Source organism: Aspergillus chevalieri, chromosome 6 (genome assembly GCF_016861735.1).
Source record: "Aspergillus chevalieri M1 DNA, chromosome 6, nearly complete sequence".
NCBI lineage: Eukaryota > Fungi > Ascomycota > Eurotiomycetes > Eurotiales > Aspergillaceae > Aspergillus > Aspergillus chevalieri.
The window spans coordinates 2,846,320-2,863,128 of NC_057367.1; the positions used below are offsets into that span (position 1 = coordinate 2,846,320).

Consider the following 16,809-nt stretch of genomic DNA (forward strand, 5'->3'; position numbering starts at 1 on the left):
GCGTAGAGTAAGTAGTAGATATGCAGATGGTGGGGCGATTTGCGAATGGGAGGGGGTTTGAGCAGATCCAGTGACAGATTGGAGAGGGTCGTCAGCCTCGTAAAGCAGAATTATACCGGAAGGAAGCGAGGATTAGAGTTGGAAAAAGAAAAACGAGATTGACTTGTTTAGAAGCCGGAGAAGAATCGAATCAGTGAGTATTCTGTAAGTGTGTCGGCAGCAGAAGAGGGGTCGGCGAGGATCGTGCGGGATGAACAAAAGAAAATAACAATACGATCAGCAGAAGAAACAAGCCACAGCCAGCAGAATCCGCAGTAGAAGTCTATGGAATTTTTCGATTTTCCTAAAGGGAAGCAAAGAAGTGCGAGCGGTGCCCTGATGCCCCTGGCACTACTGCAGAATGAACATCCATATGACGCAGAGAGGAAAGAAAAAAAAATTGTGGAAAAAGAAAAGAGAATATAACACAATAAATACCGAATCAGATCAGATTAGATGGACCCAGAAAAATTAAATCAAGAGAAGCGGCAGTCGCGGTTAGTCGGAGCATAGTACCAACTTAACTATGGTCCCTAGACCCTACACATACAGAGTACACCGTACAGAATAATAATACAGAATTACCGCATTCGAGGAATTGCCCGATGCATTTTCGCTAACTTTAACCGGGTCAAGCCCGCACGATGGCCGATGCTGGCCTCCGAGTGCATGTCCGTGTGGAGCGATCTGCCGTGCCAGAAAGCTCAATACGGGTTGATGGCGCCGTGCGATTTTTTTTGCCGCGGTAAGACCAGGATTACTATGTATTAAGTACTTCGCACTAGGCGTAGTCTCGGGAAAACACCACAGCCAGTGACGGCTCGCTACACACGTACTTCTGGCCCGGAATGGGAATAAGCCCAGGAATTGGCGGCAAAAGCAATTCTCTTGGATTGATTCTGAAACACACTAGGTATACGATCATACGGTGAATCTGCTGACGTTGACGGAAGCAGGATCCATGGAATGTCTTCCAGAATGTGCAATTCCTTGTGCTGTTTGATTCGGATCAACCGAGGGTTACCGAGATTATCTGATAAGATACGATTGATTGTAGATCTTTGCTGTGTGCAGAAACACACGACCATGGTACTATACACTGTGAAATGAGAAATTATCTGATCCGTCTACCACAAGGGAAACTGGAAACGTGCACATGTCCATGTCCAGGTATGCATGTCTTGCCATCAAGGTGTCTTCAGTGTTCAGCACTAATGTACTAGTTAGTACTACTCCGTACTTGTATGATGGCATCGCAGATCTGATCAGCTGTCCACGGTGATCAAACAAAATTTCTATTCTCAGCCGTCTCAGAATCAATGCGCACGCAACTTACGGTGTACACGCCCACGAACCCACCCGTCAATCACACTGCCCTCTACGCGAAGCCTCCTCTCGTACCTGACTATCCCGTCCATCCTCGTCCAAGCTTCGAGGATCGACCATCTTCCATCCAATGGCATCTACAGTCTGGTACTTGGTTGCCCGCCACCGTCAATGCATACTGTATGCCATCCCATCCAGACGAAATGAGGTCAGTTCGGCCCACTCGCGCTTTCTTGTTCGAATCCTGCATCTGCATCCGCTCCGCATCCTGCGTCTGTTCGCCGTACTCCAGGCAGATACGTGGGAGTGTCCTCCTTCGACAGTATAGTTTCTGATCAGGATCGTCAGGAACAGTTTCACCTTCACTTTGGTCTATTCTAGTAGCCCTCCAGGATGCTTCCCTGCACGCCTTCCGGATAAGTGTGGTGGCTGTCTCGGCCGATCTCGGAAGCGCGGTATCCTCTGCAAAAGAAAAAACATCGTTGGCTGGATCCACCGTTCCCCTCGAGGACGGCTCTTGCTCGACGGTTTCAGAATCTGCAGGAAGACGGATTAAGGAAGGTGTGTTGGCAGGTGACTCCTCTATGACAGCTACGTTCATCATTGTGCATACGAGCTCAGGAACAGGTTAAGTGTAGTCGATCACTGGCCAATTATAGATTACTGTAATGATACGTACAGAATTAGACAGAAGGAGATATCACGGGTTTATGATCACAATCGAGTAAGACAATAAGAATTACCTTGATTGATATCGAGTCACGGGAACTTGAAATCAGTCAACTGTATCGATCCAGAACGTGGCGGTCGAAAGGACTCGTGCCAGCGTTGTGTTTAACAAGCTGCACCCGAGTAACAGCACAGTGTGTCGATATTGATTAGTAGCGTATTCGTCTTCCAAAGATGCTTGTGGGTAGCGTATATCCAATATAAGCGATTTGCAGAAACTCGACGAGCTAGGGTAATTACTTCTTTCTAAGCCCACATATCTGCCAGGTCCTGGTTCATCTGGAACAAGGCTTCCATGTCTTAAGCACTCCTTCGAGAATCTCAACAATTGGGTGTCTTCGTTAGTGTCTGTGTTGTCATCTTCGTGGTAAAAGTTACAGTGTTGCTGGTATGTAGCCTACGCTCAATGTCTCGCATGCTATGTCCTATATAATGCGTATACTAAAGAACGAGTTGTAGAGACGATTGAGGGACTCCAGACTACGTATCTGGGAAGAATACAACGCTACTGGAGGGTTCTATCAGTGAATGCTACTTCAGAAATATATATCCATGACTGACTGCATTCACCGTGTGAAGTAAGCAGGATATATATCAAAGCACACATATTACAATACGCATTAAAGATATATCTACTAAACATTAAACACACTCAATAAACTCCTACAGAGTATAATCTTCTGGTACCGCGATACTCGAATCAGAAATTCCCCGCCTACAGTAGTTCTGCGGGGAGGCCAATCACGGCGCCCCGCGCGTTCCCAATTCGGGCGACAGACAGCCCGATACCTACTTGTACAGTACCTACCCTGTATTAATACTGTTCCTCATGTTTATGCTTAACTGGAGCATGTCTCACTTGCTGTCATATGAGCATGCACTGTCTTGCTTCCTCTCTCCGCACTCTTCTGTACACCTGCATTATCATGCATGACTGTACCTACCTCATGTCCAAAGTCTACTCTCGCACGAGCCTGTCCTGCGTACATGTAATGGAGCACAGATATCCGTCCAGTAGTCAGAGTTTGTCCCATGACCGCTCCACATACCCTTCACCAAGTATCGTATCCTATACGCAAGCGAACCGAGAACTTTCGTCCCTCTCCATACTATATTCAGACTAGTCCAGTCCTAACTACAGACTACTCCAAGAGCTAAACAGCAAAAGCAATATCTGGAGTGTGGCTTGACTTCATCCCCCTCGGGCTATCGGACATGTTCTACGCTTAGACAGTGTAAAAATGGTAAGCCCGGCAAAAGCAAAAATCGATCAGCCCTGCAGGTCCCGATATCGGCCAAGCCCGATGGATGAATGGCTGGGATCTGTTCGCGGTCGCGAGTCATGCCGGATTCGGCTTGTTGCTGGTACAGTACTTGATGGAAATGGTAGTCATAGTAGCGGTATGAGCATAGGTCTGGAGTAGGTCTGTTGTTTACATGTGACGCGGCTGGTGGCTGGATACTACAGTGTAGGTGGTGTGGAGTCCGTGTCTTCTTTCCTCATACGCTACACACACTTATTAAAAACGAATATTATTTTCAGCTGGTATCATGGCAGGACACACACTACACCCGCCACACTCCGCGATTATCACCTTGTGCCTGAGGGAGATCATGATCTTCCAGGTTCGTTGTTTCAGATGATATGCTGTTCCTGACTTGTCCCGTCTTGGTATGCAGTAATACATAGTGCTTTCCTTGAAATATATCCTTCTAGCCACTAAACCGGAATCGTGTCGCCTCCAGTCGCCCCAGCCCTTCGCGAGGTGCCACATTTCGTCGCCGGTACGAGTTGGTGAAATCTAACACGTCGCCTCGGATTAGTCCACGTACGGACACAAAGCGCGGCAAAGAAAAATTCAGAAAAAAGCAAATACTAACCTTGAAGGAGGACTCGGATCTTTCGTGTCTCTCCCGATTGTACCTTGTCTGCAACCCCCTTCAGCAACCGCTCCGCCTCGCCCGGCTTCATTGTACCCGCCGGAAGCATCTGGAGCGTCGATTGCAACCAGGCTCCAGCTTCCTGCGGCATGAGTTCAAACATGGTCATCAACACTCCCGACGCATCTGCGAAGCAGTCCCCAGGGAAGATGAACATCATGCCCGTCAGAACCCGCTGCGCCAGCAGTTGGCCTTGCGAGGCGATCAGTTGCTTCACGGCCGCTTGCACCTCTGGCGGGTTAACGTAGGCCTCGCCTTCGGGGCTAGTGAATTCCGAGACGATCGGCTTATCGAATGCAAAGCTAAAGAGGTCACGGTAATAATGTAATGTGGCAATAAGCGGGTCCACCTGCTGTAGTGTGAGAGCACTCAAGGCTGCGGAGAAGATGGGCACCGCTAGAGATGACGATATGCATTCCTTGGGATAGTACCGCACCGCGTCCGATGACAGGCGGAAAAAGTCCTCGATCACTGAAACATCCCCCCGTCAGCTAACGCTAAACCTAACCAATGATATGAAGCTGGATAATGCTTACCATCTGGTAGTTGCTCTGGTGGCAAGTCATTCAGGATCCGCAGGAATGCAATGGCCTGCTGCTCATAAAACTGGAACACGGCACTACTCGTCGAATGGTCCACCAGCTCAGCCCCCTCTGAGAATTCACGAACAACTGCGTCGGTGGCCCACAGGAAGCAACCCTCCCGCGAGGCCTCGAACCCATTGGCGATGCTCTGGGCCAAAGTAGGCAACAGAGGGATCATGGCCGTCCGATACGAGATGATCATGTATCGCCAGCAACGGCAAACGCGCTCCAGGATGGGGGTCGATGTCGTAAAGTTCATGACAATGGTCGTCATGATGGACAGAATCTCGCCACAGTATTTCACAGCCGGGTTCTCCACATTCGGACCAACATACGGCTGCACAACCTGAACGAAGATGGTAATCAACTGCAGATGATCTGTGGAAGTCAGTACTTTCTTCTCTCAATAGCCCTCCCTCAGTAGTGCATAATACATACCAGCAACGGCTCGCTGCCCCTCCTCATCCTTGGCATTGTTGGCCAGATTCATGATGCGGGCCATGATAGGGTCACAGAACATCTTCATGGTCTCGTAGATCTTGTCGAGTGGCTGCACCGCAACGACAGCCGCCACACCCTCGGTGATCTCTTCTTGACTATTTGGCTTCAACTTGTCGAGCACTGATTCGTAGAAGGAATGGAGCTGGGCAATGTGTCCACCCAGCAGCTTTTGGCAGTCCGTTCCAAGGAACTTGAACGCCAGCGCAGAAGCCTGGACGACTTCCTGAGAGCTGTGTTGAAAGCCCGAAATAACGTAGTTCAGCTGTGGCTCCAGTGTCTCTGGATGTTGGGCCGTCCATTCTGTGTACCGAGCCAGAGCCATGATGGCCTGGAACCGTACCTTGTCTTGATCCGGGATTTGCACAATCAACGGAATCACCTGTGCCAGAACGGTATCCTCCTCAGGGTCGACCATCCGACCCATCGCTCTCAAACTGAACAGTGGTGCCTCCAATTCCTGCCAGTTCGGGACATGCTCGTTGCTGGCCTGCGAAGCGTACTTGGACACCCATTGTTGAATCAACTGGTAAGCCTTGGACAAGCACTCCGTAACACCAATGACCGCGCAGCAATCCTTGAGCACATCACCCATTGCGTGCCGGAAGTGACGGAATTTCTCCTCTGCCTCACGATCACCGCCAAACAAGTCTGATTCACCGTCCTCGGGTCGGGGGTATTCCAAGTGCTTGACCATGATGTCGACCAATCGCGAAAAGATATCGCTGAAAGCGAGACGCGCATCATTGTACCGCTCCAGGGTGACGTATTGTTTCAACTCGTACCAGAAAATGAAGGTGAGAGAGATGGCGTCGCGCTCCCAGTCTCGGGCACTGCACTCCAGAACAGCGTCCACAAGCCCGCGGAACTCGTTTGGCAAGCGAGCAATAAGAACAACCCAGGCCTCACCAGCCTCCGCAAACAACCGGGTAACACCTTTGAACGCATCCGTATCCTCGGACTCCGAGGTCTCAATGATCTTGGGCCGGAGGGCCATGATTCGGGGGTATAGGGCTTGAATAATAGGAAGCGAGTCATCGACTTCTCGAGTATCACGGTACAGCGTACACACACTGTCGACGGCGGCTTCGAACGACGCATCATCGTCCAGCGCCTTCATGATCACGTCCATCAACGGCGAGTCGACAATCTTCGCTGCGGGGATTTCACGCATCCACGAAGTTATACAGTCTAAGAGACGCGGATTTGTCGACGCAGTTGCTGAAACGACATCGATGTACTGTTAGCCTAGGGTCGTTTATTGACCAGCAATGGAGGAACAGTGACATACGGGATGACTGGGAGTATTGGATCAACAGATGCATTACCTGCTCTGCGTTATCTTCCAGCAACTCCTTTGTTCTCGTGATAAGGTCCTCTTCCTATGTGACGACAAAGCATTAGACTCTGATCCTGTTGGCGATTCCGGCTGGGCTGGGAAGGTCGTTTCGTCTGATTCAATTGACCGCACATACAGAGAGGTTGATTTTGCGACCTTCCGTCACTTCTTCCGGAAGGATCTTCAAGAATTCCAGCACGCAGTCACCGGCGCTCGATCCCAATGCTGAACCGACTGTCACGAGGACGTCCTTCCACTCGAGCATTTGAATCGCAAGGCTTGCCAGACACACACATAGCTGCGTCTGGATGGGACGAGGGCCCGCCGCATATGCCACCAACAAATTCAAAACCGAATCTCGCAATGCCACGACGGACTCCGGAGGCAACTGGTCCAAATCGAATACGATCTATTGCGGTCAGTGTGTTGGAACCACCCCCCGCATAGGGTATATAATGCAAGATTGTGTCAAGACCGCTTCACCTTTCCTTTCAATGTGGTTGCTGCGAAGAGCTTTGCCTCCACGGGAACATCTGGAGATTGTAACAATTCGTGGGTAATGGTCCAGGCTTCGATCTAGCATATGATCCGGTATCAGATATCGCATACGTAAGGTTGGAGAGAAGAAGTCATTGGGAGAAGGGTAGGACTAACCGATTTCTGGAACTTTTCAAGAAACTCGTGGGCATGCGTCTTCTCGGAGCGTGAAACATTCCCTTGCATGGTAGCGACAGCCGCCAGGACCGGCGCAAAGGCCCCTTCCTTGCTGGCCATGGTGCACTGACTGGAAGGGAAGTCGTTGGAATAGAGAAAGGAAACAAGTAGGTAGAAGAGGTGGTGATATAAGAAGAAAACCGGGGGGGTTGTCTGGGAAAGAGGGGTTCAGATGAGCCAGGCCAAACAGGCTTCTTCAGCACCTTATCGATAGATGGTGGTCATGAACACTCATTAAACGTGTAGAGAACAAGTTCAAATGACAGAAAAATGCACAGGAATAAAGTAGAAAAAGGTAGTATATAACAGTATTCCTCTGCGGGAAGGATGCAGGTGGGATGTTTGGCTTGACGGCCGACCTACAGGGAAAAAAGTTGGTGAGCCGCAACGGGAGTCCGTCATCACCGCCGACAGTCTTTCCTCCTCTCTTTTCCCTCCAACAACCAACGCGACGACCCTTTGCGCAACCGTGTATTTTCTGGTTTTCAGCTCTTTTGATATATCGCCGTTCTTTTCGCTTTTATTACCCAGCTTTTTTTCTCCCAGTCTATCGACCATCATGTCCGGCCGTGCAGGCGGTGGAGCTCGCAAGACGTTGCTCGCGCCGATTCATTTTATCTTCAAGCTCCTCCAACAGCGATCGACCGTTTCCATCTGGCTTTATGAGCAATTGGCGTTCCGGATAGAGGGCAAGATTCGGGTAGGTTCCTAGTTTTGCTGTTTTCGATGGGGGTAGGTGAGCTAATGACGTGTAGGGATTTGACGAGTTCATGAACCTGGTTATCGACGATGCGGTGGAAGTGAAATTGGCTACCAAGACCGAGGAGGAGAAGCGGAGGCCATTGGGTATGATAATACCATCTTTGCTACTCAGTCGGTGCGTTATCGGAAGGAGACTGACAACGCGACTACAGGCCAGATCTTGCTCAAGGGTGACAACGTGTCTCTGATTCAAGCCGTCCAATGAACGTAATAGAGAAAAGAAGAGCCAAGTTTCGCTGCGATACGATAATGTCCTTTTGTTCCTAATAATCGAATCTACGGTCTATATCGGAGGACGATCGAAGCATATCATATACACATAGGAAAGGAAGCAATCTACACGAAAAAGAGTCCGTTTTTCTGGTCGTATCAGCGTTTGCGGACGAAGAATTTGCCATCACCGACAATGAGGGCATCGATAGGCCAGTCATGATGTGTAACGGGAATTTCTTCGGACGGGGGAAGCATTTGTTCCTGGAGGGCGAGGGCAACTGATTAAGTGGAGTCAGAGGGTGTTTTCTGCCTTTTTTTTTTTTTTTTTTGCTCGTTTTTCTTTGATACGAAATGTTTCATAGTACAGCGCAAGAGGTTTTCTTACCGAGAAAAGGCATTTTGAGTGCTCCTGCTACTGTTTTGCCGTCTGCCGCTTTAGTCGAATACCTGGTCAAAAAGTGATCATAATATCCTTTCCCGTGGCCTAGTCGTCGGAAACCTTGATCGAACGCCATACCGGGCATGACGATCAGATCCAGACCCTGGCTGTCATGCGATGTAGTCTGTTTCTCGGCGGGAAAGGTGAGACCACTGCCGCCAAAACAGTTCTTCTTGCCGTGGACCTGATCGTTCTTGAGCGATGGAATGCCCCATTTGTCTGCCTCTAGTGACTCGAACTCTTCCATGGACTCAAGGGCGAGCATGTCCATCACCGAGGTCTTTGGCAGCATGGCCGGCGGCTCGACCGTGTAGATGTAAGGAATAAAGACCTCTTTGCCTTTGGTCAGAGCATCTTGGACAATGCTCGTGGTGGACAGCTCTCCGGACGGCATGGACAGGTAGACCCCAATTCTCTTAGCATTCTGGTATTCCGTCAGGGAGAGAAGCTTGTTTGTAGCGACTCCGGCTGTCGACGTATTAGCCTCAAGATCGTGATTGATTGGCACTGAATGGCATACATTGAGAAGATAGTGAGTCCGCGGGGATTTTTCGCAGTGCGTCACGTATTTTCTTCCGGAGGTCTTTCTTGGCCGCCTGCAGAGGAGCTGTCATCATGGGCGGTTACGGAATGAAAAAAGCTATGATAATGAAGAAATAAGGACAAAGTAGTTGGGGAGTTCTATAGAATACAGAATAGGTAGTGTTGCTGTCAGAGGTGCAGATGGCTTGGCACATTGTTTGTTGCTTGGGATGGCAGGGAGGGGCTAAAGAAAGGGCAGTCGCCAGTCCATTCCACACAGGAAACGCCCCCTTTCGAGGGGGTAACAGTGAATATGTGGATTGTTTTCCTCTTTCTTCCCTCTTGAATGTCAATTGTCAACTACACTTACACCTTCAAAACTTCCCATAATGGTTGCGGTTGGCTTCATTAGCTATCTACTTCTCGCTACGGCTGTCGGCGCCATTAGTGTCTCCGAGCTGGTTGGAACATGGACCACCAAGTCAGAGAGTGTGTTTACAGGCCGCGGCTTCTTCGATTCCGTTGAAGATCGTCTCATCGAACCAAAACACCCGGGCATTTCCTATTCATTTACGTCGGACGGCTACTATGAAGCGGCCTACTATCGCGCTCTCGCCAATCGTGAGTATATATCTCCATAAACCATCCTAATGGATAGTGTTGACTCGCGAATAGCGAAGGATCCTTCCTGCCCCAAAGGAATCATGCAATGGCAGCATGGCGCATTCACCCTGTTCGTCAATGGATCCATAGTCTTGAATCCCATCGCCGTTGATGGCCGTCAGTTGCTGTCGGACCCGTGCAAGAAGGACATTGCTACCTATACTAGATACAATCAGACAGAGTTCTTCAAGGTATTTACCAATGGAATTGACTCTCCTAATCTGCCACTGACAAAAACATCAGTCGTACACGGTCTCGACAGATGCCTATCACAATGTCCGTCGCCTTGACCTCTATGGCCATGACGGCGCTCCCTTGCATCCCATGTACCTTGCCTACAAAACCCCCGAGATATTGCCTACGACGACCTTGAACCCGTTGCACACCCAGGCGCCCAAGAGCAAGCGCGATTTGAGTGACACTTCCAGCTCGTTCGCCATACAGAACCTGATTCAGAGCGAGGGCTTGGTCAGCCCTGAGCGGTGGTGGTGGTTTGGTATCATTGCAACTTCTCTGGGTGGAATCGCGTTGATGTATGCTTGATTGAATGCGACTCGACAACGACAGTCTCTGTAATCAGCAAGATCATGCATAGGAAAGTAATCACGGCGTTAACAGTTTTTTTCAGTGTACACTATTCCAGACATGCGACTGATAGCCTTTTTTTTTTTTTCCCTGTTTGCAACGAAGCATCGATTGTCTTCAAATCAATACTGAGTGCCCAATTTGAGATCCAGACAGAGATGATGGGAGTCTATTTTTGTTGTAACATACATTGCTATTATACAGTGTTCATGCCCGTAACCCGTATCGTATCTCATGCTCATGTTCATACAGCGGCGACGGTCTCTTTGGCGATTTTGGCAACCTCGGATCTCTCTGCCGGCTTGCCGTCCAAAGCGCCCCCAGGAGCAAAAAGGGCCTTGAGTAACGAGCCAATATCTGCCTTGCCGCCCGCTTCCTTGAGCTTGTTAAGCTCTTGCGAGACAATCGACTTGATCTCGTCCACGCCCATGGTCTTGACTTGACCGGCGTACTCTTCCAGGATCGACACAGCCAAATCCTCACCCTCCTTCAGATCGGCTCGACCGGCCTCTTCGAACTGTTGCGCTGCCTGCTGTGCCCCAGAGACACGTTTCCGGATGAGGGACAGGAGCTGTAGATCGGTTTGGATGGGAGAGGGGGTCTTGACAGAGTTGTTGACTTCGGAGATGAGAGCACGCAGGACGTTCAACCTGGACTAGTCAGCGTCGTCCGTTGAAGTAGACCCAAATATCCCAATGTCAAAGCAATTAGACATACTTTGGCGTATTCTTCGCCCTCATGGCATCCTTGAGATCCTGTCTGAACGTAGCCATTAAGGGCGGCGTAGCCGGACTGGCAGTCGAGTTCCAGCGCACCTGGCGCAGGAGACTCATGCGCGAGGACAAGCGAGTAGGTCCGAACATATTGTTTCCAATTAGGATGTATTAATGGAAGCGAATTGGTAGTTGTATTCAATTAAGAAGTAAAGGTGGTGGTGCTGACCGCAAAGGCGGACAAGCAAAAGCTCTCCAACTTCTGGGGCCCGTGCACGATTTTGTTTCTCTCTCTTTTCCTCTTTGACAACGGGTCTGTTGGCTGGCCTCTTCCTCTCTGCTCTTTCCATGCAGGCTAATGCTCTTTATTCTCCATTGTCTTTCCTCCCCGGCTGGTCCTCTTTTTTTTTTTGACTTGATTTATCTTTTCTCTCGTTGTTTGCCTTATTTCAGCGCCGAAACGAGACTCTCTTTACGCCGGGGAGCGCGACTCCCTCCCTCTACCTCCTCCCCTTCCTCTTCTATAAAAGAGCTCTTCAGCGAGCCGTGAACCGGCATCATGTCTTATCCGAATCTCCCCCCGACTCTCACGCCGCAGAAGCCGCTCCCAGGAGCTTATTTCCAGACCCCTGCCCCCGGGAATGCCTCCAATGCGCCGCTCTTTCCTGCCAGGCCCGCGACGCCATCTGCTGTTGCTCCAGTTCAAGAGCAAACCTCGCCTGCTTCGCTTCCTAAGCTTCCTCCAGCAACCTCGAAGTCTAAGAATCAGACATTGAGCACAGAGGAGCGCGGTGCAGGGACGATCAATGACACGCTTGCTCAGGAAACTCGCTATCCCGACCTCGATAGCTACTTATCGCGTGAGTTTTAACGTTGGGATCCACAGAAATAGACTGACTGACTATCATATGTTGCCAGAGGGCCTTTCATCCGATTACGATATTCCCGTCTCACCATCATGGGCGCCGTTCCAAAAAGTCAAGATGTACAATATCCCCGACCAAATCTTCGATCAATATAACCGCGCACAGGTATCGACGAGTATGGGTCTTTTTGCAGAGTTGAACCACGCGTGGGTTGCGATTGACAACGCCCTCTACCTGTGGGACTACACACACCCGAATCCGCAATTGGTGGGCTTCGAGGATCAACCTAACAGTATCAACGCGGTCAAGCTGGCGCGACCTCGTGACGGCGTGTTTCTGCCAACAATCAGCTATATCCTCATTATTTCGACCACGGCGGATGTGATTTTGTTGGGTATGGGCTGCGAGACGACCGCGGGAGGTACACGGCAGGTGACGTTGTATCAAACGGGCATGTCGACATCCATTCGGGGCTTGGACATTGACGTGTTGGCCTCGTCGGACTCAACTGGCCGGGTCTTCTTTGGTGGTTCGTCGGACAACGATGTGTACGAACTCATCTATCAGCAGGAGGAGAAGTGGTTCCAGGGCCGTTGCTCGAAAGTCAACCACACCAGCTCTCGACTGGCAGCCTTCACCCCGAATCTGAGCTTCACCCAAAAGGGTTTTGAGCATGTTGTGCAGATGGAAGTCGACGACACCAGAAGGTTGCTCTACACTCTCTCGTCCCTTTCGACCATCCGTGTTTTCCACCTGAAGTCCGACGGAACCGTTAACCTGGCCATCACGAAACCAGCCATGGATATCTACGCCAACATCGGACACATCATCATGACAAACGAGTCCCTCAATCCCAAGGTGAGGATCGTGTCCATCAGCCCGATTCCAGCTGCGGAGGCCTCGCGATATCACCTTATGGCTACCACCGCTACCGGTTACCGGATTTACCTGAGTGCTACTGGGTCTTACAGCTGGGCGCCGTCTCCGAATGGTGCCAGCCCCCCGACAAGCATGCAGGCGCACCATGTGAAGACGCCACCGTTCGACAACCCCTCCGCTGCTCCATTGAGTCCTACATTCCAAGCCCAGCCCCGGTTCCAGGCCCCATTGGCTTCGAAAATTCCTATTCACTCCCTGGATCCTACACGCTTTACCGTCCGTTACCCTCCCGGCTATTTCTTTTGCTTTACTTGCAAGGATTCCACGCAGAAATCTGACACCTTGTTCGTCTCCTCTCCCGATTCCGGGCGTGTCGCTCGTGCACAGGATAACCCGATCCCCGGAAAGGCCGGTGAGACCGCGAGCTGGCTTTCGTTGGGCAGTAGGGCGGAGGATATCGGCCTCTGCTCCCCACCCGCCGCCGCAGCATCTTCGCCTGGAGGGTTTGGCAATGAACTTGCCATTCAGTTCGACAACCCGGCACCGGAAATTGCCATCTTGACGAACACTGGCATCCATGTCATCCGTCGTCGTCGTCTCGTTGACATGTTCGCAGCATTAGTACGTGGTGGTCGTGCTGATAATGGAGGGGACGAGGGACTCGAGGGAGAGATCAAGAACTTCATTCGTACATATGGCCGGAGTGAAACACTTGCAACTGCATTGGCTGTTGCATGCGGCCAGGGCGTTGAGATCTCCACGGACTCGCGCCTTACACAGATCAACGACCCGGACGTTCTTGAGTTTGCCCGCAAGGTCTTCATCGAGTACGGTGGTCGGCCCACAATGAACGAGAATGCCGTCGCTGATAACTCGACACCTGCTATCGATGCTGTCGTGCCTTCTCCCAGACACACAGGTATCGCCATGTACATGACGCGTTTGCTGCGGTCGATATGGAAGAAGGAAATCGCCGCAGCCGGCAAGGACCCGAGCGGAGGGGAAACCATCTCACCTTCAGTCGCTATCGCGAAATTGCAAACCATTCAGCGCGATCTGACAGCACTGCAGGACTTTTTCAAAAGCAACAAGAGCTTTATTGAAGGTCTGAGTGGTCCGGAAGCCCTGGCTCGCGTATCGACCAAGCAGGAGGAAACTGCTCTGCAAGCGGAGCACCGTGCCCTTCATTCTCTTGTCCAGCTTGTTTCTCATACTATCGAGGGCATTTCTTTCGTTTTGGTGCTCTTCGATGAGCGGGTGGATGAGATCGTGGCCACTTTGCCTGACGAGTCGAAGCAACGATTCCTCAAGCTCACCTTTGAGGAGTTGTTCAGCACTAGCAAGGGCCACGACATTGCCAAGGAGCTGGTCAAGGGAATTGTAAACCGCAACATCGCTAAGGGTTCCAACGTTGAGACGATTGCTGATGCCCTGCGACGGCGATGTGGCAGCTTCTGTAGTCCTGAGGATGTGGTCATCTTCAAGGCTCAGGAGCTGCTTAAGCGGGCTACTGAGGCCGGCGCCAACTCTGAACTTGGCCGTAACCTGCTCAACGAGTCTCTTCATCTGTTCCAGCAAGTTTCGGATAGTCTTCCCATGGACTACCTCGTTTCTGCTATAGAAAATTACATTGAGAACGAGTTTTTTGCGGGTATGTTGTTCTTCTGAAACTTTTCCTCTACAATACTAACAGGCTGATTAGGTGCAATTCAACTCGCGCTCAATGTTGCGGCACGCTCCGACAAGGCCAACATGGCGTTCTCGTGGATTGTCGATGGACGGCCTCAGGAGGTATGTCTAAGCTCTTTAACTCTCGTAATTGATGGATGCTAATGGGCCAAGGACTCTCGCCGCGACTACTTCTACTTTAGAAAGCAATGCTATGATTTGATCTTCAAGGTCGTCATTGCAGTCGACAACCTCGCCGCCAATGACCCTGGCGTCGTTGATGGGCAGTTCACTGTTATCGCTAAGCGCAAGAATGAGGCGTATGGCGTCATTGCCGATTCGGCCGACGAGGTGTTCCTGACGAGCTTGTATGATTGGTATTTGGAACAAGGATGGAGTGACCGGTTGCTCCAAAGCACATCTTCATTCGTCATTACCTATCTGGAGCGCAAGTCGGCAGACGACCTTGCCCATGCGGACCTCCTTTGGAGATACTATGCGCAGGCTCAGCGGTTCTTTGAGGCTGCCAAGGTTCAGTTGCAGCTTGCACAGAGTGCCTTTGCATTGCCTCTGGGTCGCCGGATCGAGTACCTTGGCCGTGCCAGGGCGAACGCCTCAATTTTCACACCGGATGTGGGCCGCCAGTCGCGGCAGCGCGTGCTACAGGAGATCTCGAACCTTATTGATGTTGCGAACATTCAGGATGATTTGCTGCAGCGCCTGAAGGATGACAAGCGGATTTCTCCGGACCGAAAGCCTGACGTTCTTGCCGACGTCGATGGGCCGATCATGGACATCAGTACTGTACGTATACATCTTCCGCTCACACGTGAATCTCTACTAACGTGTACAGCTATTCAACCAATTCGCTGATCCCGCGAGCTATTACGACGTTTGCCTGCAAATATTCCACATTGCGGATCACCGCAACTCGGCCGACATCAAATCCACCTGGCAACACCTGCTCCAAGACCTACATGACGAAACGGTTGAAAGGGGCGAACCCATGCCCTACGAAGCCGTCATCGAGAAGGTCCGCAGCCTTGGAAGCCGCCTCCGCATGTCCGAGTTTGTCTTCCCCGTTCCGATTCTCCTCCCCATGCTTGAGCGCTATGCCCTTGAGTATCAGCGCGGCGTTGGCCCAGCGACATGGGTGGTCGACCTCTTCTTGGACCTGGGAGTCGCCCACGAAACCGTCTACACCGTCCTCGAGGCCATGTACTACACCGACGAAGCACCCTTCCATGGCTCGAACCGGAAGTACATCGCCAAGGACCTTCTGTATCTGATTGAATATTGGTTCCACGAGACCGTCCGTCTTGGCGGAGCAGTGTTTGGTAGTGATTTGGTTGCGGAGCGAATCCTGGAGATGCTCCTCTTGTTACAGCAGGGTGGCATTCTGCCAGAGCAGATGGAAGTTGCGCACGAGCTTCGGGTGCGGATTGAGAACATCCTGCGGTGATTTTCCTAGGTTGAAAAAAGTTGGACGTTAAAACTTGGGGGAGCTTAGCTTGCTTTAGGAGAGGAAGAACAAGGCTAGACCTGGTTTCTGTTTTTGTGTTGTCAGCCAAGTACATTTACACTTGCATTTGAATGTTTTTCTTGAGTTTATGTCTGTACACTGGGCGTTTATAGTTATTTTATGGTTGCTTTTCATGGAAGTGGTGTGATGTTCTTTTGGATGAGATGGTAGTCCATAATTCATTCTTTCTACTTATACATATTAAGATGTAATAGCTAGTCTGGATGATTGGATTGAGTCTTCGTGGTCTGTCCCTATACAATACATGACATAACTCAGATATTCGACCATACTGCCTACAGGAGACATACAGACTGTATATGGCCCAGGAAACGACACATTTCCAACACAATGTGATCTACTTCAGATATGCGAGCACAGTCAAGACAGTACGAAGCAAGATAAAACCAATATGCAGAATCATTTTTATTACCACCCATTTTAAGACCGCAGAGAAAAAAAGGTTAAAAAAAGGGAACCCGAAACACGCTGAAAAACCAAACCAGCAAGCAAGCAAGCATAAGAGGAACCGAATCCCCAGCCAAAAGCAAAGTCTATCAGTCATCAAAAACAACCCCAGTCTAGTAAACCGATTCAAACAAACAGGAATAAAAAGAAACCCCGAAAAAACGAAAAACAACCGTCTATCAGAAACAGACCAGACAAGAGGTATCAAAATAGGCAAGACAAGAAACAGGCGCACATGGGTATTAGGCGATGGAGATGGCAAATTAAGTAGTACGTCTTTTTGAGATCAAATCAAAGCGGCAAAAGAAGGTGAGGATGAGGGGAGGAGAAGAGAGGCAA

At 50.4% G+C, this 16,809-nt stretch overlaps 7 protein-coding genes across 7 annotated transcripts; 3 read left to right on the plus strand and 4 right to left on the minus strand.

The window, feature by feature from the left end:
- Positions 1–1,401: 1,401 nt before the first annotated feature.
- Positions 1,402–1,969, minus strand: ACHE_61000A (uncharacterized protein; the record flags this gene model as incomplete). Its single annotated transcript, XM_043282237.1, has 2 exons — positions 1,402–1,509; positions 1,589–1,969. The coding sequence occupies 2 exons, from the start codon at positions 1,967–1,969 to the stop codon at positions 1,402–1,404; spliced, it is 489 nt and encodes a 162-aa protein (XP_043139636.1).
- A 1,838-nt stretch (positions 1,970–3,807) lies between these two features.
- On the minus strand, positions 3,808–7,230 carry MTR10 (nuclear import receptor MTR10; the record flags this gene model as incomplete). The annotated part of the gene is made up of 8 exons (XM_043282238.1): positions 3,808–3,896; positions 3,976–4,506; positions 4,572–4,997; positions 5,058–6,338; positions 6,409–6,499; positions 6,593–6,865; positions 6,940–7,032; positions 7,111–7,230. The coding sequence occupies 8 exons, from the start codon at positions 7,228–7,230 to the stop codon at positions 3,808–3,810; spliced, it is 2,904 nt and encodes a 967-aa protein (XP_043139637.1).
- Positions 7,231–7,729: 499 nt separating this feature from the next.
- Positions 7,730–8,137, plus strand: SME1 (small nuclear ribonucleoprotein E; the record flags this gene model as incomplete). The annotated part of the gene is made up of 3 exons (XM_043282239.1): positions 7,730–7,870; positions 7,926–8,016; positions 8,085–8,137. The coding sequence occupies 3 exons, from the start codon at positions 7,730–7,732 to the stop codon at positions 8,135–8,137; spliced, it is 285 nt and encodes a 94-aa protein (XP_043139638.1).
- A 164-nt stretch (positions 8,138–8,301) lies between these two features.
- ACHE_61003A (5-formyltetrahydrofolate cyclo-ligase) lies at positions 8,302–9,201 on the minus strand (the record flags this gene model as incomplete). Its single annotated transcript, XM_043282240.1, has 3 exons — positions 8,302–8,423; positions 8,531–9,052; positions 9,105–9,201. The coding sequence occupies 3 exons, from the start codon at positions 9,199–9,201 to the stop codon at positions 8,302–8,304; spliced, it is 741 nt and encodes a 246-aa protein (XP_043139639.1).
- A 294-nt stretch (positions 9,202–9,495) lies between these two features.
- ROT1 (reversal of Tor2 lethality) lies at positions 9,496–10,312 on the plus strand (the record flags this gene model as incomplete). The annotated part of the gene is made up of 3 exons (XM_043282241.1): positions 9,496–9,727; positions 9,782–9,960; positions 10,013–10,312. The coding sequence occupies 3 exons, from the start codon at positions 9,496–9,498 to the stop codon at positions 10,310–10,312; spliced, it is 711 nt and encodes a 236-aa protein (XP_043139640.1).
- A 286-nt stretch (positions 10,313–10,598) lies between these two features.
- ACHE_61005A (uncharacterized protein) lies at positions 10,599–11,217 on the minus strand (the record flags this gene model as incomplete). Its single annotated transcript, XM_043282243.1, has 2 exons — positions 10,599–11,004; positions 11,072–11,217. The coding sequence occupies 2 exons, from the start codon at positions 11,215–11,217 to the stop codon at positions 10,599–10,601; spliced, it is 552 nt and encodes a 183-aa protein (XP_043139641.1).
- Positions 11,218–11,626: 409 nt separating this feature from the next.
- On the plus strand, positions 11,627–15,942 carry ACHE_61006S (putative non-repetitive nucleoporin; the record flags this gene model as incomplete). Its single annotated transcript, XM_043282244.1, has 5 exons — positions 11,627–11,927; positions 11,986–14,463; positions 14,515–14,603; positions 14,655–15,284; positions 15,334–15,942. 5 exons carry the CDS (start codon positions 11,627–11,629, stop codon positions 15,940–15,942), a joined length of 4,107 nt encoding a protein of 1,368 aa, XP_043139642.1.
- Between the last annotated feature and the right edge of the window lie 867 nt (positions 15,943–16,809).